Raw genomic sequence first — 24,585 nt, 5'->3', positions numbered from 1 at the left:
TTCTTTCCTGTTAGTTCCGTACATTCGATCCTTGCAAACAGCTATGGTGCAGCCATCCAGATAACCCCTATTTCTGCAAGACTAAAAAGGGACCACCACTGGACGGCACCGAATGTGCACCCGGAAAGGTAAATCCTTACCTTCTTTGCAATATTGTTGTTTGTTCCAGAGTAAATTATGCACTCATACAATCCTCTTTCTCTAGTGGTGCTACAAAGGTCACTGCATGTGGAAAAATGCCAACCAGGTGAAGCAGGATGGAGCTTGGGGAATGTGGACCAAGTACGGTTCATGCTCGCGCTCCTGTGGGACAGGCGTACGCTTCAGGACACGTCAGTGCAACAACCCAGCGTACGTTTAGCTTCACAAATCCATAATATTCACAAAGGCACTCTGATTAGTTCTCTTTAGGCAATTATTGACACCCCACCCTTCAAGACAATACACAATAATACTTGCGTAAATATTGCACACAGATCTTGCGCTCAAAAATTTGAGAAACTTTTTCATATAGCCTTTTCTCACAACAATAAGTCAATATTATTGACAACCACAGGCAACTATTTACACTATGAACATGCATCTAAATCAATCCAGAAACTGTTGCGGAATAATGTTTTTTCAATAAGCGTCTCAATTTGCTCACATGAAGCAAACCTGAGAATATTCAGCATAAAGCAGTGCTCAGTGACCCCACCATGGACTCTAACCTTGATATTTTCTTCAGCCAATATTAGTTGTAGGCTCCCAACTAATTTAGAAATCAATTTAGATCAATTTGCACTAATGGAAGTGTTATATGTGTGTAAAAGTGTTGTTGTAAAGTATACAGTGATACCATATAATATGCTCAGTACTGTCCTTACTGTGTTATTCTTTCTATTTAGTAATTTCAGCTATTTTTGTCAGTAATTCTGCCGTTGAAATTATATTGATATAATTAGAAAGTAAACAGACAAACTTTTTTTTTTCATTTTTATTGTGACAGAAATAAGCGTAAAGAATTGTCCAACAGCTGTTTAAGAGAGATAATTATGTACTTAGCGCTTTTGAATGTAATCAAGCAACTGTGTATGGTGTTAGGTGAAGATAAATGTTGTTTTCTTTGACTCTGTAACACAGTCCATCTAATGGTGGTCAAGACTGCCCAGGGGTCAACTATGAATTCCAGTTGTGCAACACAGATGACTGCCCCAAGCACTTTGAGGACTTCAGAGCCCAGCAGTGTCAGCATCGCAACTCTCACTTTGAGTACCAGAACACCAAACACCACTGGCTCCCATATGAGCACCCAGATGGTGAGTGCACATGGCTGATTACAGCCTAGCTTACTAGCTACAGTAATAACCTAGGTTTCTGGTGTATCCTGGACCACAGTAGATACTGTACTCTATTAGATGCTACCTTTCTGTTTAATAAGGTTCACACCTGAGGCCAGGTCTGTAATTGTGTACTGATGTTCATTTACAGTGCCTGTGGAAAGAAAATCTTATTACTCTTATTCTGTACTTATTTGGGACAACCCTATTGATTCCTTCCTTCCAGAGCTAATTACTACAGACAGTAACGGTGGATGTTGGAAATACCTTGAAAGGTTATGAAAATGATTCATACCTCAAACCTGTGCCAATGTGTAATGACACTTGTACATGGGTTTATAATATTTTGATTGCTATTGCTAATACTTATAGACAAATTTTCACAGTATTGCAGAGGTGGAAAAAACTGTTACTATCACAATTTAGAGATCAGTATACCCAGTGGTAGTTTTCTGTGGACTTCCCGAGTGGACACAGAGAGCCTGATTGTGCTTATTTAGGGAGCGGTTAGGTCACATGTTATGTAGGAAAATGGAATAGGAGCCTAAACACACAGGTAAATCACTGCACACATGGCAGCAAGCAAAATGCATTTCTATCCCTCATACATATGCATTTGAGTAACAGCTGTTTTCAAAATTGAGACAAACAAAGGGAGAAATGGGAAGTGTGGTTGATTACATATTCTGTTCAGTGTATTAAATACCGGGCAATTACTGCTAGCCACGTGACTTTGTCTGCAAACTGGGTGTAAATTAGGTGAAAATTAATTTCAGGCTATCAGCACTCTCTGCTGGTTGGCTCATTATTCATGTTTAGAGAATAAGAGATAGCCACAAAGAGTACATCAGGGTTTGTCTCTGTACACGAGGCACTTTACAAGGATTCTCTGAGTGCTGCACTTCACCGAGATGCTGCATTACCACTAGCAGCTCTGACATTTGCCTCACGCCCAATACAGAACCGTGTTTCAAAGATGCTCCAATTCCAGGTTCTGACCAGCTAAGCCTTTTGCCCATTTCCTGTTCCTGCCATGAAAACATGACAAAGAAGTATGGCTTATTGTCTGCTGTTCTATTCACACCCTGCTGTGCCCACACAGTATCGGGGGGAAATAATGAATGATTGAGTGGTATCTTCACAGCCTATGAGCTTCACACATTGCTTTTGGCTTTATTAATGCTTGTCACCTTCATGACCTAGCAGAACAAATACTGCCCTGAAATACAAATAGTTGTGTTATTAAGTTATGACTTTTCTGAATATATTAATTATAAAATTAGCCACTCAGCCCCTAAAGCATCATGCTGCTAAACACCAGACACAAAAAATAGGCCATGCATCTGTTCTAAGGACCGAGTCAGCTGTAGTGATAATAGTAATAAGTCAAATACTAGAATTACTGTCACCTAAGGTGTGCGTCAACACACACTCTGGTGAGAGCACAGATTTAAACAGTAACAAAAGCAAGAAACAAATGCTTAAAGGGCTATACTTAGTGTCTTGAATTCTCTTCCCTAACTACTGATGAGATAATAATGGGCAAGAAGACAAATGTGACATGGCAGGAACCTTTTATTAGTTACCCACATGGGGTGACGGAGTGATGACGTTGGCATTGGTATTTGGAAAGGAAACAAGCATACTGGAATACCCCACTGTTATTTCTGAGAGAAACTCAGTCTGGGAGTCTGGAGCCAAGTACACAGCTATGTGTTTATTATTGCTGAGTTTATAGGGATGCTTTTCACCGGCAACTCTGGTCATCAATTTTCTTTTTTATTTATTTATTTTTTGGTACAGTTAACCCCATTTGATTATTATTATTATTATTATTATTATTATTATTATTATTATTATTATTATTATTATTATTATTATTTGTTTATTCATTTATGTATTTATTTATTCATTCATTTATTTATTTATGTGCACATTTTATATAAAAGCAAGTGCTTTTTTATGTAGGCGCTGGTCCATGTACTACTGAAAAACTCTGTATTAGAAATCTGGCAACCTTGCAGGTGCACAATACATTCTGCCAAAAGAAATTAACTTATGGACCTGCATAAACTCTGAACCTGGAATCATTTCCCCCAATGCAAATATTGACATATCTTTTGCAATTAAGTCTTTGACACTGAATAAAATCTGGTGTGTGCAAATAACAGATGGAGGCAATATCCCTGGAAGTGAAATATCATTTTTGGTTAATAATCACAAATAGACAAAGTATGTAATATTTTTAATTCATCTGGTTTGTCTTACATTAAAAAGACCTGAACATGTCATAGCTAAAAATGTAATCTTAAGCTGAAACAGAATAAAATAATTAAGCAGTGCCTTTTACTTTCCTCCAGCCAGCAAGAGATGTCACCTGTACTGCCAGTCGAAGGAGACGAGCGACGTGGCATACATGAAGCAGCTGGTGCATGATGGAACACGGTGCTCCTACAAGGATCCCTACAGCATCTGCGTACGAGGGGAATGTGTGGTAAGCTGCTGACAGCCCTGATCTTCAACTCCCACTTTTACACCCTGCAGCGATGTAGCTTCAGTGCAATAGCAAACATCCCCTGATTGCATCTGTCTTAAAGAATCTAACAGCTAAAATAACTAAAAGTTGTGAGGCAAAAAGAGATGAGAAACTGGAAAAAAAAATGTAAGCATTGGCACCCTTGTAATAATAATTCTGCATTTTCACACTGCTACAAATAAGTACTGCTTATTTTACCGCATTAGACAGGGAATAAAACTAATTCTGGAAGAAAAGAATTGTGTTCATTTATCATAACACAAACGTGTGGATGAGTATCTCAAGCATATTGTATTATTCTGGTTTTAAGAGGGTGCACTTTCATTTTTTCAGAACAGTGGAACTGTAGTGTTAAATGTGTAAATGTGTAAACAGCAATTATTATTAATTTAATATTAATACAATTGAAGCTATCAGAGGCTTCAAAGAAAGTGCCATGTAATATGTAATTTGTTTCTTTCTGTCTTTCAGAAAGTGGGATGCGATAAAGAGATTGGTTCTGAAAAGGAGGAAGATAAGTGCGGAGTGTGTGGGGGTGACAATTCCCACTGCAGAACTGTGAAAGGAACCTTTACCCGAACCCCTAAAAAAGCAGGTATAAAGCTTTTGCTTCTGGTTCATGATTTCCCATGGCACACTTATATTCTAGTATTTTGTCCTACTTTTGGGGCCAGATTCCTCATAAAAGCGTCACCATGATCCTTCTTTACCTAAAAGCAAATTACATATTATAAATAATTATAATAATCAAGAGAATCTGGGGAATGGTCTCAAATTTTGAGTGTTGATTATTGGGTATGGGTATTTGGTAATGTCATGCAGCATTAGCAACTATACCATGCTACAAGACAAGGTGAAGTTTTATCTTAAAAGACATTTATTCTTACAAGCCAATGGTGGTCAGATGTGGAAAAGGTTTTTATGGACAGCAAGCTTACAGCAAGCCTGAATCAAATCCAGACTGAACATTTGAGGAACAAGAAATATGCTGAAGGGTGCAACAGTCTGGCAGCCAGAGGAGTTACTAAATGAGTTACAACTGAAGGGTTTATACAGTATATATGTTGCTTATTTAGGTCCATTTGCATGTCGGGTCTGTTTGATTGCCAATAGCAAAAATCTCTTTTTCCCTGACCTTTCCAAAGGTCATTATTGTGAATGATGAATTGCTTTTACTGTTATAATAATGAACGTTTGGTGTTCATCACCAATATATAATAATTTCAGTCTTCAGAGAAATAATTCAAGAATCCATTTTGATGCAGTTTCAGTAATGTATTTTATTATACATTTTATTTAACATAATTAGAAATTGCATTGAAGCAGTGTTTACCAAATGAAAACCTTCTAATCTTGTGAAACATCCTCAACAGAAAAATGAATGCTTATTATGCTGCTTAGCTTGTTATGTACATATTATGAACGTTGCATATAACTGATTACATAACTCATTTAAATAATGTTTTTTTTTGCATTAATCTAATGTACTGTTACTCAGAGCGAAGTTTACACAGGCAAACCACAATGCAGTGATTGTGTTACAATGGGTCTGCTGTCTGTAATAAATGCATGTCACAGTAATTATGGTCCCATCACATATCAGACTGTGCATCGATTAAAATAATAAGACCTAACTAAAATAACTCCTTTCTAAGATATTGAAACTCTCATAATGAATGACATCAACATGAATTATGTGACTGTATCCAATGAAGGCAGGTATTAATTACCCAGTAAGTTGTATCAAATGTTCTTGTGTATCAAAATGATACAGTAACAGCACCGTGTGCAAGCTACTGTGAACGTATAAATGCCTTGCACTAATCGAAGTACTGTGTGCCGAGGGAAATATACACCGATCAGTCATAACATGAACTCCACTAACAGGTGAAGTGAATAACATTGATTATCTGATTACAAATGGCTCCTGTAAAGGAGTGAGCTATATTAGGCAGAAAATGAGCAGTCGGTTCTCAAAGGTGATGTGTTGGAAGCATCAGAAGGATCTGTGTGAATTGTCAAAGTCTTGTTCCTGCTCTGCAGCATTTAGTAGCTACTAAAAGTGGTCAAAGGGGAGGGGGGGTGACAGGGTCATGGGCACCTAAGGCATATTGATCTGTGTGGGGAGTGAAGGCTAACCTGTCTGGTCTAATCTTACACAAGAGCTACTGTAGCAATAATTGCTGAAAAAGTTGATGCTGGCATTGATGGTATCAGAACATGATATATCTCCGCTCACTGTGTAAAGGGGCTAGACTGGTCCATGTCCTACAATGGAGATATGAACATCAGACCTTCCATGCAACAATGGAAGAAGGTGGCCTGGTCTGATGAATCACATTTTCTTTTAAATCATGTGGAAAGCAAGGTGTGTGTGTGTGCCATGTACCTGTGGAAGAGATGGTACCAAGATGCACTATGGGTAGAAGGCAAGCTGGCAGAGGCAGTGCAATTCTCTGGGGAAAGTTCAACGAGGAAACCTTGGGTCATTCATGTGTATGTTATTTTGACAAGTACCACCTACCTAAACACTTTTGCAGATCAAGTACACCCCTTCATGGCAACTGCATTCCCTAATGGCAGTGGCCCTTTCAGCAGGATAATGCTCCCTGCCATCCTGCAGAAATGATTTGAAGACAAAGGTGTTGACTTCTCCAGATCTCAATCCAATCAAGCATCTGTGGGATGTGCTGGTGAAACAAGCCTGATCCATGGAACCACACCTCACAACTTACCGGACACTAAAATCTCTTGGCACCAAATACTACAGCACACCTTCAGAGGGCTTGTGGAGTTCATGACTTGATGGGTCAAAGCTGTTTTGGTGGCTCAAGCCAGACCTACACAATATTAGGGAGTGGGTGGGTTTAATGTTATGGCTGATTGGTGTGTATGTTTTGTGATATGTGATGCTCTTTGACTATTTTCTGGCTCTAAAGTATAAAACCAATGAGTCTCTCTAATGAGTCTTCTTGGTGCACCTTTTCACTTCTGAGTTTGAGATTAGTTTGATGATAATGGCATGCTTTCACTACAAGTCAATTTTGGACACACTTAAATAGAAGAGTTATTTTCATTGTTACTTATTTCTAATATTTTTAGAATGGCATAATTGCTGAAAAAATAAATAACTTCACTTCATTATGTACTTTTTTTTTTTAGGAACAGATTTCCCTCCTAATCCTTTATCAAAATGTTTGTTGAAGACACTGAAAAATATTTATACCACAGCATTAATGATTTATTTATATTCATTTTTAATAGTAGCTGTACAGCTTATATACATATTCCAGCAATTTATTATCTAATTCTAAGTATTATGTTATTAATGATGGAAACATGAGCAACAAAAACGTATTGATATTGTGAAGTTAGTAGAAGTTAGCAAATTTGGTCTCGAGTTTTAGCACTTTGCAACAGTCCTCCTTGGGAAAGTATTCAAGACAGGCGAGTTAGCTCTTTCTGGTTTCTCTGTAATGTAACGTGATGTGATTTCCTTTTGTATTAACATAAAAGAGAGAGAGAATAATCCTGTTATGGATTATTTTCTTACACCAGCACAGCCTGATGTTTTTTATTCATCACACGTTCAATTAAGCGTGTCCAACATTTGACATAATGTCTTTGGCACTGAGCATTCCTTGCTTGGAATGATGTCACTTCTGTGACGGTAAAATTGCATGCTAAAGCTTGTCTTAGTTTTCACAATGCAGTATGTCATGGCATGTTTACTTGATGAAGGAGCATGACAACTGACTTACAGATAACGTGTCATGTCATTGCCATTGTCATTAACAGGTTATAACACATATCCGGTATGATCTTACTGCAATGTGACATGGCCTTGTTGACTGCATGAATGCTGAAAAATGTCTCTAACTTTGTACTAATGTGAACGTGTACTCACTTTTCTTAACAGGGAAAAAAATAAGCAAGAGATGCCAAAAAGAAATGCCCTTTTTGGAAAACAAAATCTGCAAGTATTCTGTGTTCCCTAATCATATGCTTTCTCCCCATTGTGATGCTTTCTTTGCCAGTGACTCACTAGGGTGAATGAAAAAGACATCTTCATTTTTAAACATCAAATGAACCTAATGTAACAATGTGACATATTCAGTGCTTTAGAAATGACTCCACAAACCCCAGTGAGCAAGACTTGTGCAAAGTTGCAGTGTCTATTTATGCATGTTATATTGTTCTTTTACAATATATCCTTTTCATACGCACTGCAATCTTGTCATTTTGTGCTCACGTCCCATTTCCTAGCTCACCATCGCTGCCGAAACCTATATACCAACCTATATTTCGCCCCATATAAGACCCCTATATAAGACCCTGACTTCAAAGCACCCATGTAAGTCAGTGGTAAAAGAATGCAGTGCAATACAGACGTAATAGTTGCATTTTTCTTCAAGGGAAGACAAGAGGAATCTTCTTGCTGCCCAAGGGAGCGCGACATGTGTATCTAAATGAGAGTGAGGACTCTAGAAATGTAATTGGTGAGTGGTACAAGGCTTTGCAGATGAATGGACATCCAAGATCAGGAAGGGTGCTTCAGTGTTTGTAGTGCTTTTGTTGAAAAGTGACTCAAGGTTTTGCTTTTGCAGCTTCTGTTATACATTCTTCAAAGAGATTATGTAGCATCTAATGGGAGTAAGGCTCTACAGCTCGCTTGATTTCGGAAGGTTTCTCCTTCAGTCCTATATTAATACACTTTCAGCTCATGTTCATGAGGCATAAATGAAAGATTTACACCGAAAATGTATTGCATGAAGTCTGTATAGCAAACCTATAGTCACATGCTCAAGTAGCCTTCTTTAGTAGGCTTTAAGTGAGCCAGCTGGATGGACTTGACACAAACTGCAGTAGTGTAGGGCTCTAACCTGTCCTAGAGCCTGACAGCAAGACCGTTTGCCCTCTAACAAAGAGATGTCCACTTCTGCAAAGTAATAAACTAAATGTTCAACTCTGTGCTCACTAATCGCTTCCACTGTCTTTTCCATCCGAACATCTTGTCTCTGTTGCCACTTCACTCTGGTGCAAAGGTTACCTAAAGATGTTCCTCATCCCCCCTGGGGCTAGACATGTGATCATCCAAGAACATGAGGCTTCCCCTCACTTTCTTGGTAAGTGACAGATGTCCTCACAACTCTTTGGTCAGCAAATGATGCATGCTCACCTCTTCACACGTAGACCTATATCCTTTGTTTTATGTTACATTATGATTACTGTTTGTTTAGTGGGCTTTCGATTGCCTCAGCATAAATGTGTTCTCTCTATTGTCAGGAGTGTAAATCCTGATAATGCTATAGCCGTCCAATAGAGCAGAATCGGCCAGTTGGCACCTACAGTATATTCTTCATTTACCAAGTATTATCTGCTCTGTCAGAGCATATTTAATCATACATACATACATACATTTTTTTTTCTAAAACGTCCGATAAAAATAGATGAATGGACAGTGACAAATGTTCTAATGAGGCTATCCTTAGTTGCACTGATTTGAGTATTCAGCCTAGGATTTGCAATTACATTCATGGAGCCATTACATCTTTTTAATTGCTGGAATTTCAGCAAAGAGGAAAGAGGAAATTGTATTTTTGGTTATTAGACTTTTTTTTCCCTATAATTATTTTAAACAAAGAAAGATTTCAGTCATCAATAGTCTGTAATTGCTTTTCATATTATTGCCATTATGATGATTATCATTGTTTTTTAATTACCATTAAGCTTGAGGTATGAATAATATAGATTTGACATTGTTGTTGTGTAAAGATACAGCAGAATGTGAGTCAGTGTGAGTTATAAGGAATGTTTTTATTAATAAAATCAAGACTCAAAGCTAAATCAAACTTTTGGTTTAGAAAGTAGTAAAATAACACAACATGTCAGTGTAGTAGAATCCTAATTCTAATACTAAGTAATAATCCAGGGTTCTAGCTCAGTGTTTAATGCCAGACAGCAATGATGATTTATTGACATGCTTCTCTGCCAGTAATCTCCACTGACATTCACTCTTTCTTTGCTTCTCGGCGCAGATTGCATCATTGCCCCTCAGTGTTACTGAATAACTGTGTCATTTCGACCTCTCCTTCTCTACACACTTCAGTAGTGCTAGTAATTAGCTACAACTAATCCTAACTTTATATTCCTGTGAGCTTTCTACTGTATATTGTGTGTAATATTATCCTATTCATAGATAGATTGTTAGTAGATTGTCTACTAGTATTTACCTGATATAAATCACTTGACAATCTGTATTTCTCATCGCTCACAAGCTCTCAGTCGACACCTATAGTTTCCTGCAATTGTAACGATTGAGGGTTTGTAACTGATCATCGATTGCAGCTGTCAAGAACCAGGCAACAGGACACTACATCCTGAATGGTAAAGGAGATGAGGTGAGGTCACGCAGCTTCATTGACCTCGGAGTCGAGTGGGATTATGCCATTGAAGAAGACGCTGAGACTCTGCATACAGACGGACCATTACATGATGCAGTCATCATACTGGTAATTGTATTTTTTTGCACATATCTATCAATTTGCTTAATTTTGTGTTAATTTGCCTTTGTTTTTGGATTGGGGAATGTTTTGGGGTTGTCCGTCTGTTCATCTGACAAAGATTCTCGTTAGCACAATGTTTTAGCTTCAAATTTTTAAAATAGTTTTTCTTTAATAGTTTCATTTTTTGTCATATAAAGATGTTTCTTACATGATTATGTTCAGGAGCTCAAGACACATTTTCTACTACCTAAAGTCCTTGTCATTGGTCCATCCGAGTGTCCGACCATCAGAGTGTTTGCCTAAGAATCAGGTTTTTTATTTGCATGATATCTCAGGAATGTGTGGTTCATGTTTGTTGGATTTATATGAAATCATCAGCAGCAGATTAACTCATTAGATTTTGAAATTGGTCTAAACAGCATCAAGGTTGGGTTTAAGGGTAGTTCTGGCATACAGATTATTAACAAGAAGCTTGTTGGTGATGGAGGTATCCCTATTGACGTAGTTAGTGTAGAATTCTATAATGAATTATTTAGGACTTTCCATTTATTAATATGCATGCCCACTGCCATCCTGACCAGGATAAGCTGGTTACAGAAGATTAAGTATTTAATATAGTATTGATATAGATTGCTGTTAATTTTGATGGAATATATCCTGGACACATCTTAAAGACCTAGGCTTCTTCAGTCTTCTTTGTCTTTTTCCTGCTAAGTTTGAAGTGAGTATTCAGTTGCTAGGCAACAAGTGTCATCATATCTGCTTTTCTTAATCTGGCAGCACATCAGCCATATAAATTATTGATGCAAGTTGCCCGAGTCATTCACTGACACTTTTTGACAAAAATCTTTATTTATTTTCATTCTTTGGAGGGTTTGTTATTTGGCCCTCATGGAGCTTTCTCTCGGGAATACACATCTGTGTTTTTTTTTGTTTCTTGGTGAATTGCAATATTAAGGCATGGTGTCATTAATAATGAATCACTTTTATGGAAAACTGAAAAAAAAATAATAATTTTTTTGTGAATATAGCGTTGTAGAGAAGAGTTTTTTATCTTCAGTTAATATACGGTATTGTCTTAAAAAAATAAATAGGAGCATGTTTATCCAATATCTATCTGATGTTTGAAGATTCACTAATTCATTGCAGAGCATGTTTAAAACATGATACGTGGATTGACTTATAACATACAGGGAGTTTTTTAATCTAAAAGTACTTAGTTGTATATCCCTCTCTCAGCATGCGTGCCAAGTTTTCACAGCAGCTAAACCTTAGAGCCAAAGCTCTTTGATCAGTCAATTCCAGCTTTAAAAATGTCAGTCGTAAACACATATTTCAAGTAGTTTTTCTTTCTATAATTTGTGTGCCGGTACCTTTGGCACTATTTCATTTTGAGATTAGGAGTCCAAATTAAGTGGGAGGTTGCAGAGACGGAAGATCGAGCCAGAACTGCTGCCTAATGTGTCACTAGGTAACACAAGAAGGCACAGGGTTACTAACCAATTGACATCAGCAGCCTTTCTAAATGGAGCTCATACTTGAGGCGAGCTTCAGCAAGAAGCTTTGGCTCGCATTGTGACAGATATGCTCATCTGACAGAGAAATTGAGGTGATGGAGAGCAACTGCTTCCTGCTCCACAGAATATTCACTCTGGGTTAGAGACCGAGGATGAGGACAGGTTATCTTTTACAACAAATGGTGACAAGTCAAGCTTAGACAAGCTGGAAGATGAGGAATGAACAGTGAATGTGTAGCACAGCAGTGCAGGAATTCATGTTTCTTTTGTAGTGATATAGATCGATCTTCATGTAGCATCTTGAGATGTGTGTGAAGCCATTAGATTTATGTAACCTAAATAATTCATATTTTCATGAATGTTTTCCTTTTAGCAATTTAACTATAGTCTCTACATGTATAGTGCCTTCTTATTAAAGATAGATCAAAACTATGTGGTTTTCTGAGCAGCAAATATGAGATATAATATCTGATTAGGTTATGGTTTTCATTAATCAAGTCAGTCAAGCCATTGCGGAATAAAATGTACTGTATAAAGCGCAAACAAAAACCCCAGCTGCTGTAATGTGAGGCATGTCATACAGTGGCACAGTTCATATTTCTGGAATAAAATTATTCCTCATTGTGTACTAGTGACGCTCGTTCCAGCATATCAGAGTAGATGCAATTATTTCTCTTTTCAAATCTGTGCAATAGACATGATGACATGACAATTTCTGCATCCTGGTGATTGTTGCTGAATTGGACAGGCAATAAAAACAAAATCTATCAAGGCATTTGTGTGAGCTGGCTTTCTTTAATTAACTGTAAACCTCTGTGGGCTGTCCCTATAGCCACATGCATCTCATGGTGTCATGACTATTAATCTGTTTACACAGCTTGTATAATAGTGTTAATAATGTTACGCTAAATCTCACCTGAGTTTTGTGTAGTTGTTAATATGAACATACCGTACATGTAAAGTGCGGTAAAAGTGTTGCTTATGATTTGTGTGTGTGTGTGTTCTTTTGCTTTCCTTTGCTAGATTATACCAAAAGACAATGAGACAAGATCATCACTGATGTATAAATACATCATCCATGAAGACTCGGTCCCAATAAACAACAACAATGTCATTCAGGAAGATACATATGAGTGGGCTTTGAAGAGTTGGTCCCAGTGCTCACGTCCCTGTGCTGGAGGTAATATTTTGCAAACACATGTTTCTGCTAACTACTTATTTGTACGATTCCATCGTTTTTTCTTTTACACTTCCTCATTCTGGTGTAGCATACATCTAATTTATCCTAAGTGGCTTTTCTTATGTTGTGTTTTCTTGAAGGATTCCAGTACACCAAATATGGATGTCGTAAAAAGGGGGATAATAAGATGGTACACAGGAGCTACTGTGATATTAGTAAGAAACCCAAACCCATCCGCAGGATGTGTAATCTCCAAGACTGCACACAACCACAGTGAGTAGAGAAAATAATACTTCTCTGTACTCGTAGTTTAATCATCCAGTGGTAATTGGCTACATATGAGTGTGTGTGAACGACTTCAAGCTTGCAGAAGTTTGCTTTGAGTTAGGCTTAACTTTAAGGAACTTCTCATTAATGTTGTGATGCTGTGGTTAAAACAAACATAAGTAAGATTGCCTTGACAGGATAAAATAAAGCATAGAAAAGGAAGACTTTAAACCCTTTTAAGGCGTCTGTTGTTCCAGGGAAATCATGAAAGGTTCCAAGGAAAACCCTTATGACCACCTTGTAGAACCCTCATAGTACCCCTAACTATACAAAGAACATGTTGAAAAACCTCTAAGAGGCATGAGGTATTAGAGTGAAGCATTTGTGGTTGCACAAATACAATCAATGATGAATTACATCATGGCGTTATAATGAGGTCTTAATGAGGTTGGATTTATTACATTTACATGATCATAGAATTATCTTTTGTCCATGTTTTTACCAATTGCGGGAGAGAAAGTGTTTGTAGTGTAGAACAGAAAATGCCAGATGATGCATATGTTACTTCTGCAAAGAGATGAAGAGTATTACGTGAGTGATTTGCATTCTGAATTCATGCTATGGCTGACCTGTCATGCTCTTCATCTAAATGTATGCATAAGCATGAGTATGCGTGGTCTTAGCCTTAAGCGTTTTGTTTGTATTTTTGGATGGTTTGGGGTTTCACATGACATGTAATTACCAGCCTATAATAAGGTTCTTTAGAGCCTTGTACCTTTGAAATTTGATAATTATTGCTATGGGCACAAACATCTATGTAAAAACATGACAAACATTTTGATAACCTTTAATTTAACGTTTAATTCACATTAAAGGACAATGTTTGAATAATGTAGAACCATATTGTTACTCTTGTAGATCATATATATTACATATTAATACATTTTTAAAATAGCCTATTTAGAGAAAATGTATTTATAAAATAACAAAGAGAATAACACAGTTTAAAGCACACCTACCACCTAAATACTTCTATATATTTCAATCTTTTCCTTTGGGTTCTGTGACCAACTTATCCCAACCCTCTAATTGCCCGTCTCTTCACTTCTTCTCCTTGACATTTCGGCCCGTTTCTTTTCAGTGGGTGGCCTAGTTTTGTAGTATGAAGTGTCAGAGTACTCTGATTTCCTTCCGTTCTTTTCCCTTCCTTTTTCTTCCCCTTTACAACTGCTCTTTATTCCATGAATGGAAGTCAGTTTTGACATTGAAAACTGTAACCTTATAGCCTTTCATATATATATATATATATATATATATATATATATATATATATATATATATATATATATATATATATATATAAGAGAAGCTATAAGAGAAGTCCAAGTCTTCTGTCATCTACTGTAAATATCCTGGGATCTTTTCACATGCTGTCTCATTTAATGAAAAGCCTGGCATTAGACTCTGGGGTGAGATCGTGTGCTGCTTTATATCAGGATAGATGTCATGGCTTTCAGTTTGACTTCATTTATTCAAGACAGCTACTTCCCCAGCCTTAAACAGCCATTTTTATTACCGCATTTTTCTTTACAGCATTTTTTTTTTAAAAGTATAACTGTTTTTGCACACTTTATTAAAATATAGATTTATTTTAAAATAGATTATGTTTCATTTTTGCCCGTCAGTATACACACAATAACCCATAATAATAATTGAAGTTAATACACTTTTACAGATATTTGAATGATTAAAGAGATACAGATAGTCATAAAACTACATATGCAACAGCATAACTACATTTTTTTGGATAGAGGCAAAAGTATTTTTTAATAAAATACTGAGCTTTGTTTAAAGTGGTTATTTTAGCTGGTCTTATTAGCATACACCAGGCATGGACTACATAGCTGTATCGCACAAGCACATAAACCAGATCACTGATTTTATTGTGTTTAAATTAAGTGTAATAAATATGCTTTCTCACATAAATCTGTTCCATGCTGATATAACGGTGCAGACAAATCTGAGCCTTGAGCAGAATTTCAAGTGTGACACCAGATCAACTATCATAAATCTCACAACTGATATACAGGCAGAAATAAATATTCATATTGAAATTTATGTGGTGACATTCGATTGGCTTTGACCCCCTAAACTACATAAATGTATATCAGTAACTTCAACAAGAGAGTTATTATTTTCCAGTCATGTTTAATATAAGAACTCTTCGGACATCTACACTGTGCAATAGCTTCTGTGATCGAAAAAGCAGAGGAATTTACCATTGTTTCAAATCTGAGTCCATTTAAAGGGATGGCAAGTTTTACACACCATTGTAGTCCTACCTGGCATCAAAATGAGACACAACAACAACACAATTTATTTCTCTCTTTTTATATGTGGCAATCGAAAAAGCAACTATAGTGTGTTCAAGCCTGAAAAGGTCATTTTCAGTTACTCTCAACTCCACGATAAACACTACAGTATATAAGTGATTGAAATCATTGCTTTTTTCTTCATTCAGTCACAGAAATAAATAAAAGCAAACAAAACTGCAGTGTAGTCATGCTACTTTCTTAGAAAATATCTGTCAGAAGTATACCACTAGCCTGAACGCATTAGCCTGCCTATACATTTTTCATGGTCAGGAAAGCAGTGTTTAACTGTTTTGACGTGTTAAACACTTAACACTGAAGCCAACTAGGAGCTGAAAGTATAAATACCGCAGAGAAAACCTCATGATTCACTGACACTATGCTCCACTTGCTGATGACATTACTCCTCTAGGAGTATTACAAGGAAAGGATTTGTAGGTAATTGGTAGCACTTTAATCAGGAAAAGCATAAGGCATCATTTGTGCTTATGTGCTCTTTGAGACTAGAGAACACTTTTTTTGGTATTGTTTTTTTCCAGTCTTTTTATATTCATATGCATACAGTATGTTATTTGCTGCCACTTTCTATTGATTGCTCAAATCAACTTTGAATCAAACACTTGTGGGCCTCCTTGCTTGTTCAGTCTACAAATATACTATTGGATTTAGTTCAGTGCTTTGTGAAGGCTACTACAATACGTCTTTGATGAGCATCTTTATAAATTATGCTTGATCAGTGAATCCTCTGTAGACTATGGCACCATCCTGCTTTACAATCTAGAAAACTCCTAATATTAGAATTGGCATAAAATTAATTGATAGCCTAAATTAATTCCAAACCCCATTCTTGTTCTTGTCTTCCAAAAGGTGGATAGCTGAGGAATGGGAACATTGCACCAAGACATGTGGAAACCTGGGTTACCAGATCCGCACCGTGCGCTGTGTTCAGTTCCTGCATGAGGGCACGAACCGCTCCATCCACAGCAAGTACTGCAGCGGAGAGAAACCCGAGACCAGGCGTCCCTGCAACAGAGTACCCTGCCCTGCACATTGGAGGATTGGAGCCTGGTCTGAGGTCTGCCTTTTTATCTCAACAAAAAAAAAAGTCTCATTACAGTATTCACCAGTTTTATCCAACAATTTCATGACTCTGTGTGAAGTGATTCATTACAGGCCTTGCTCTTTACAGTTAGCACACACAAGCCTTTATTTCAGCTAATCACAAGATATAGTAAGCTGCTTGGAATTCAGTTCTGTTAACAAGCTGAAAGCCAAGACACACAGTTCTTGTCTTTCAGCTGCTTATTACAGCAAATAGTTAGGTCAAGTAAACATGATAGAAAGAATCTGAACTGTTTTTTTTTGTGCATGGGTATTTGAAAACTCGATTTATTTGCTTGCGTTTTTGGTAGAACAAGGAATTTTGAATAAGCCAGGTCAAGAACTTTTTTTAGGTAAATCAATTAGAGAGGCATGTTTTGAAAAGGATCTTTAAAATGAATAGCTTGCTGTTATGATTACAGGTATTACATAGAGCGAGAGAGAGAGAGAGAGAAAGAGAGAGAGAGAGAGAGAGAGAGAGAGAGAGAGAAAATCCTTGAAGAAAAATATATATTTTTTTGCTAAGCTTTATGTTAAACCTGTTCGAATGTTATATGCTATTTTTCCTGCCTGCATTGAATATGAATAACACTGACATTTGCAAATACTTACAATTGATAAGATCGTTTCAGACAGCTGTGATATTTAAACTTTTTAACCCACATCCACTTGAGAGTTCTTTCGTATATTTACCGTACATTTACATGCTAGAAAACCTAAATACTATTCCTTGAATCCAGTCCTCATTTCTATAGCCAAACCAATGTCAAGCCTTAAAGAGATGGCAGAAGAACACTTTTTGTTTCAGCTTCCGCTCCTCAATTTGATTTTTTGGCCACAAACTGAAAGGATTAATGTGTCTGCCAGTAAGCATCCGGCTCTACACTGTAGCACTACAAGCCAGTTATTTTGTTTTGAGGACATTAGTGTGTGTGTTCTGTTGTGACATTCAATTCTCGACTGAAGAAAAGAATTGGCTGTCAGCTTTTATCCCCCGTTAACTTGTATGCTTCTAGGGTGAGACAGAGAGTATTTCTTCTTTCAAGCACTTTATCCCATCAACCCTGGGAACAAACCATTCACTGTGCAATTTTTTCCCCCTGCACATTACACACCTTTTCAATCTCCTGACATCTTTTCAACATTTCACTTCTGAAACAGTTACATGTTGGCATTTAGCTCTATACATAAAGTAATAAATAATAAAGTTATTATTTATAATATATAATAAATAATATAGTTAATAAGTAAATATATATATATATATATATATATATATATATATATATATATATATATATATATATATATATATATATATATATATATATATATATATATATATTTACATTTACATTTCTGGCATTTGGCAGATGCTCTTATCCAGAGCTTTAAGTCTCTATCATTGAAAATATTAACACTGGTTCAATAGGTTACAGACTTAGGATACCATTAGCCTAAAATTGGATGTTTTTAAAAAAAAAATTTTTTATTAAACATATAACAACACATAAACAGGGAAAGATAAGAGCTAGTTTAAGTGCTTGAGGAAAAGGTAGGTCTTAAGACGTCGTTTGAAGATAGTCAGAGACTCTGCTATACGGACATCTAGGGGAAGTTCATTCCACCACCTCGGTGCCAGAACAGAGAAGAGTCTAGATGTATACTTACTTTTTGCCCTGAGAGATGGTGGGACCAGTCGGGCAGTGCTAGTGGATCGGAGGGAGCGAGGTGCAGTGTGAGGAGTAATAAGATCTTATATATATATATATATATATATATATATATATATATATATATATTTATTGCGTACACCCTGTACTTGTACAATAACTGTGCAAATCCACTTTAACTGTGATTGTGAGTGCCACCCAAAACTCATTAACACATTTATGATTTAAATTACAGAATTAACTTATAGTAAATTGCTGGATATAATGTATAAACAAATGAAGTTTCTGATTGTGATTGTAATTCTCTCTGCCAGTGCTCAGTGACCTGTGGTGAGGGAGTGGCACGCCGTCAGGTCACTTGCCGCATTGGCGATCAGTGCGCCGGCGAGAAACCGGAGTCACAGAGGCCATGCCGCCCAGGACCCTGCAACGGTGAGCCAAGTCATTACACATCAATAACAATGAAAGTGATAGAAGTGCACGGTGGATGGATAAACACATGGATAGAAAGATGAATGGAAGGATATAAACTAGGATATACAGTACAGTATAATAAGTGAAAATTAGTTTTTTGTTACATATACAATTATATACAGTATACAACTAGCAATGAAATTAAAACCTGTCCCACTTCTCCTTAGACTGTACATAAACTGAATAGAAATAATGGAATATGATGTGCAATAATGCACATCAAATAGTAATTTATACTACAGTATGTAGTAAAAATTACTACATACTGTACTAAATGTGCAGGTGAGTTACATGTGGTAACAGTAACAGAAATACAATGGAATAAACTGTACAGAGTCCTACAGGATCTGTAAGGTGGACATACATATCTGTGTTGATGGCCTTAGGGAAGAAGCTCCTTATGGTACTACTGCACTAGTACTACATTAAACATCTATTAGAATTTATTCATAAAACAGACAGGTGCTTATGCTCAATCCCTTATGCTCCTTCCAAAGTTTAGCCCAATTTTTAGCTGAACGTTTATTTACACGAGGAGTTTCAATAAAATTCCCATAAGTGAAGCGATAAACAATACAAAACTTTAGTGTAGTGTAAACAAAAATATAATAATATGCTATCAGTTTTTCATTTACACCAAAAGCAGTATAGCCTTCACCCTGCCAGACAGGTAGCATTGTTGTACCACATGGGAAAGTGCTTTCAAGGTTAAAGAGAATTGCTTTGGCATAGCCTTTTTACTCCTTTTTACTCTGCAGTGCTAGGTGTGAAGTGAAAGGATGCGTATTTTCTCATGCAAAGAGACCATTTAACATATCTGCTCTCTGGGGAGCCTTTATTGCAATTATTGTGCTGTCACATCTAGTTATAAATAGTGCAGTTTCTGAGCTTATACCTTTAATCACACGAGCAAGCCCTCACTGCGAATGTTCTTATCTTTTTGCAATTCTGAAAAAATAAAATAAAATACGAAACAAGGAATACTCAGTAAGTAATTGTATGAATTACTTGTCACTGGTTTTAGTCTAGATTTTGTTGCGCACTTTGGAGCTCATGTTTCCTTATATCACATTTTACTCTTATTATATAATAATATATACTCTACTATTTCCTTTAAGGCAAAGTAGACCTTTGTTTGTTGTGGGGAATTTCGTTCATATTATTGCTAATTTGTGAAGGGAATTGAATCTGTAAAAATATAAAGGCATTGGATTTTCCCTCAAAGCTTGAAGAAAAAACACATTTTCTGAGAATTTTTGAGATAAGATGCATAGAGATGCAGACCTGCAGAAACTGGAAAGCCGATAGAAGAACAGTTTATATTTAGAAATGGATTATTATATCTCTATTCATAAATGCAGTTTCTGTAAATCACCATACTGTTACAGTGTTTAGAAAAAGGTTTTTTGCCTTTTACTGGTTTCTTTTGTTTTTGCATATTTGTCACACTTAGTTTAAGAAAATTTAATATAAGACAAACACATCCTGTGTGAAGACAGTATACATCTTTTTAAATAAGGATTTTACTGGTTGAAGGGGAAACAAAGTTATCCAATGATTTGTATGAAACAGTAATTTCCTCCCTAGCTACTCAATCAATTAATTAATAAACCAAATTTAATTAATAATTGTGTTTAATTAGACTAGACACACAAAGGCTTGATTACTGCCAGCACAAAGTTATTAAAGTATGTCAATCTGGAATGGGTTAAAATGACATTGCCAAGGCTCTGGGACTCCAGCAAACCACAAGCATTAATGCCAAATATGGAAAACTTCAGTCAGTGGTGACTTTTTCCAAAAGTGGCTAGCCCACCAAAATTTCTCCACAAAGGTTTCAACAACTCATTCAGGAAGTTACAAAAGATCCCAGATGACCATTTGAGCCTCATAATTGTCAGAAGCATGAATTCTGCCCACTTCCAGAAATCCCTGAAGGAAAATGTGTAGTCAACAGACCTGAAGCTCCAGCACAGTTAGTTTTATGTAGCAAGACAACAATATGAAGCATAACATCATGTCTGCTTGTGAATGGCTCAAAGGAAATCGAATCAAAATCCTGACTTGAACCCTGTTGAGATGCTTTTAAGACCTTTAAGGAGCAGTTAATGCCTGGAAGAACATTTTACCCTTTACTTCATTTAGTTGACCATTTCTGGCAAATGGACAAAATCAGAGTTGCAAGTCAATCTTGGGAAAATGTTCAGTCTACTTAATGCATACTAAATGACTGTATTCATATTGGTATTTTTTCCTCTGTACAAGAAAGTCTCTGTATAGGAATGCTTCTAACACTACTTTCTGATTATTACATACCCTTAAAAATGGATTTATATAAATAGCAGTAATGGCATGAATATTCCAGGATGTTAAACTTGAGATACATGTGAATCGTTACAGTTAAAGAATATTACCCAAAATTCCAATAATACAAATTCTATGTGCATTTTAATCAACAACTTATGTATTTGTGTCACAGATGAGCCTTGTAGAGGAGACAAGTCCATATTCTGCCAGATGGAGGTCCTCGCTCGGTACTGTTCCATCCCGGGCTACAGTAAACTGTGCTGTGAATCATGCAGCAAGCGCAGTGGCACTCTCTCTTCTCTCCTGACCGAAGCTGCCGAGGTCGAGGAGGAGGTGCGATTTGGCTCAGCCTCACAGTTACTCGAGACCCTCTCAGCTTCCGTCAATCAAACCATTAACCTACCCCTTCAAAAACCCAACCAACCCAGTGGCCTGGCCAAGCAAACCTCCAGCAGTGCAGCTCTCAAAGCAAACACTGAGAGCAAAACTCCAAAACGTCCGGTGCAGGCTACTAACCCCGGCACTAGAAACCTGCCCGCCATGACAGCGTCCAAGCAGCGCGATGACAACATCTCTACCGCTGCATCACAGCACACAGATAGCCTCCTAGACATTTCCAAAGTTGAAAGATGAAAGCAAGGATTAATTTAATTTTTTTTTTTTTTTTTACATTCCTGGACTTTTTGTAGATATAAATAGCTTTATTCTTTGTCTTCATTCAAATCATTCCTATAAGAGGTTTAGGGAAGTAAAGTGCTGGTTCACTTTTTGGTTTCTACGTCATGCCCTCAAGTGGTTACTCAGAATCACACTAGACATATATACATTTTTGTTTGTTTGTTTGTTGTTGTTTTTTTTTTTTTTTTTTGGGGGGGGGGGGTATGAGGCACCAAAGATGTTTCAAAATTAGTCGGATGTCCCTTTTCAGCAACCTCCAAGGTTTTGCACATTGAGCTCATTGCGATCGAGTTGCCAGTGATCAGAAATGCTTCTAGTTTTGTAGAATTTCAGAATCAAGCACAAAAGGGTTTGTTTAATGAATAAATATTTATGAATGTTCCTGTAAATACTGTATGTGTAATAGTCAGTATTATTTTTTACTAAAACATGGTGCAAATGTTTTAACGTGTATGGGTAACACGACAGCAGCTGAAGATCTGTCACTATTTTCAGTTATTCCCTGTCTAAACACCTCATCCTTATAAAGCCATTATTCGCCAAACGTAGCGAGAAATGTATTTAATCATATTCCTTTTGTGTGTAAGCACATCAGTGATTAACGTCAAAGCTATGTCTTCACAACCAATTTCCTAACTTTTATCTTGTACTGTATTCTATTCTCTAAGCTAAACGTGTTATTTCACCAGCAAGAGAGCTACATGTAGAGACATATTTATGTGTCAGAACCCAGCGAGGCTACAAAAGTGCAGTCTGTCACGTGCCAGCGCAGTGCATAGAGTGTGAAAGGCTGTATTTTGAAGGCACCGAGGTAGAATTAATACAGAATTAATTAACGAAAAGCACATTGTGTGAATTGGTGCGCTTTCGCCTGCAAGACGTCAAGGGAAAGATGTTTATTTTTAAACAAGGGTAATTTCTCAACCACAATGCATCTGACTGCAATAGCAAGGAACTCTGGTGTACGTATCATTGGAGTCCAAACTTATAAAAATCCATTCACACACGCTTGCCTGTGTGCTACTGTATAGCTGTTGTATATAGAATTAAGAACTTTAGAGTATTTATTGACCTCCTCGTCTGTTTTTATATATATGTATATATATATATATGTATATATATATATATATATATATATATATATATATATATATATATATATATATACATATATCCAGCATCTCTTATTTCACAAGCAGGTAAGAGCCAGACATTTGCTCAATTTTCTCAAGTATTTTTCTCAAACTTTTTAGCACCATAAAAAAAGCACCAAATAAATAAATAAATAAATAAATAAAAACAGTTTTAATTTAGTAGTGAGAAAGTTGTAGTCCAGCTGTTTTAGAATAGCATGTAGTGTAAAAGCCCAACACAACTGTAGTTGACGAATCTGTTCTTACAGTCAATTAGTGGATCTAATTAATGAAAACGGTTTAATCCAAGACAAACATGGAAAATGTTGGTGTTGTAGATATGAGTTTTATAGAAAGAAAAAAAAAACAACCCTATTGTAACATTCTTGAAACTGTTTTTTGAAATATTTTCAATGTAATGCCATTGAATTGCTGCCTTTTGACAACTTTGCTGCTAATGCTATGCAAAGCTTTTATTTTTTTTTCCCTCAAAGCCCAAGTAGTTTAGTATTCGTAGTGTTTTTTATTGACAATCCCTGAGCCTCAGACAGATCCGCTGTATATGAAAAACATCTTTAATATTCCCAGTCCTGACTTTGCATGTGGGTGTTAATTAATGTTCTGACTATCAATGTCAGTTTCTTTTACATCTTGCCATCTGTTTATTTGTACTTTTTTTTTCTTTTTCTTTTTTTAGTTTTAATGGAAGTGTACACTACTGATGCTGTTTGTTGTAATGGGGAGCACATAGCAAATAAAGAACATAGTAAATATTCATCTGTTACTGTCACCTGTTACTTTCTCTTCCGTTCAGTGTGTATCTCTTGCGTTCGCTCTTCTCTCCAGTGTGGAACGTGTTTTATTTTAGAGCACGGTTGATGGATGGGGTGGGGGAAGGATATCCATTTGTACCTGAGGTTGAGAGTCTTCATTGAAAAATGAGATCACAGCTGTGTAAATTCTCCATAACTGTCACGGTTTATAAATGTCCCATGCTTTTAGTGTCTATGGACGTCACAGTACAGATGAAGAAAAGCCTTCAGAATATGTCGTATGTTATTTTGCAGTCCTGTAGCACTAATGGAATTTGTCTCAGTCTCTAAAACTGTTATCAGTTGTCCTTTGATTGTAATGTTTTTAGCCATTAACTTTTGTGAGTGATAAGAAAGTAGTAATCAATGTATCACACTTCCTTAAGTCCTAAAGTCTCCTCGGAAAATCTGTCTAACCTTCTATTCCTATTAATTTTCCCCAACAACATTCAGGTTATCAGTTGTGACTTCATGGGTTTTGTTAAAAGCACCATGTAATTGCATTTCCAACGCATATCAGCAGCGGAACATGTGTGGCAAGTTAAGATTTAATGACTTCTCAAAATTGATCTATAGTGGATATAAAAATCATAACTGTTAAAACGCAGGTTTTTGTGATGTAAAAAAGATGAGCCTAAGATAAAGCAGACAGAAATGTGTTAAGAACTAGAAAAAAAAAAACATATACAACAATAATCTGGTTGCATAAA

General features: G+C 36.5%; 1 protein-coding gene across 1 annotated transcript in view; it reads left to right on the top strand.

The window, feature by feature from the left end:
- Positions 1-23,838, top strand: part of adamts3 (ADAM metallopeptidase with thrombospondin type 1 motif, 3) — a 75,870-nt gene extending 52,032 nt beyond the window's left edge. The window contains exons 11-22 of the mRNA XM_058375020.1: positions 15-128; positions 206-351; positions 1,123-1,298; positions 3,680-3,813; positions 4,327-4,450; positions 8,901-8,981; positions 10,204-10,367; positions 12,902-13,058; positions 13,199-13,331; positions 16,565-16,772; positions 18,786-18,903; positions 21,425-23,838. Of these exons, the coding sequence (XP_058231003.1) occupies positions 15-128; positions 206-351; positions 1,123-1,298; positions 3,680-3,813; positions 4,327-4,450; positions 8,901-8,981; positions 10,204-10,367; positions 12,902-13,058; positions 13,199-13,331; positions 16,565-16,772; positions 18,786-18,903; positions 21,425-21,885 (2,016 nt within the window). The 3' untranslated portion in view covers positions 21,886-23,838. The remainder of the gene's footprint in view (positions 1-14; positions 129-205; positions 352-1,122; positions 1,299-3,679; positions 3,814-4,326; positions 4,451-8,900; positions 8,982-10,203; positions 10,368-12,901; positions 13,059-13,198; positions 13,332-16,564; positions 16,773-18,785; positions 18,904-21,424) is intronic.
- Positions 23,839-24,585: the final 747 nt, after the last annotated feature.

This window comes from Hemibagrus wyckioides, linkage group LG22 (genome assembly GCF_019097595.1).
Source record: "Hemibagrus wyckioides isolate EC202008001 linkage group LG22, SWU_Hwy_1.0, whole genome shotgun sequence".
Lineage (NCBI taxonomy): Eukaryota > Metazoa > Chordata > Actinopteri > Siluriformes > Bagridae > Hemibagrus > Hemibagrus wyckioides.
The sequence above is the reverse complement of the archived record's forward strand: the minus strand, read 5'-3'. Positions and strand labels throughout refer to the sequence as shown.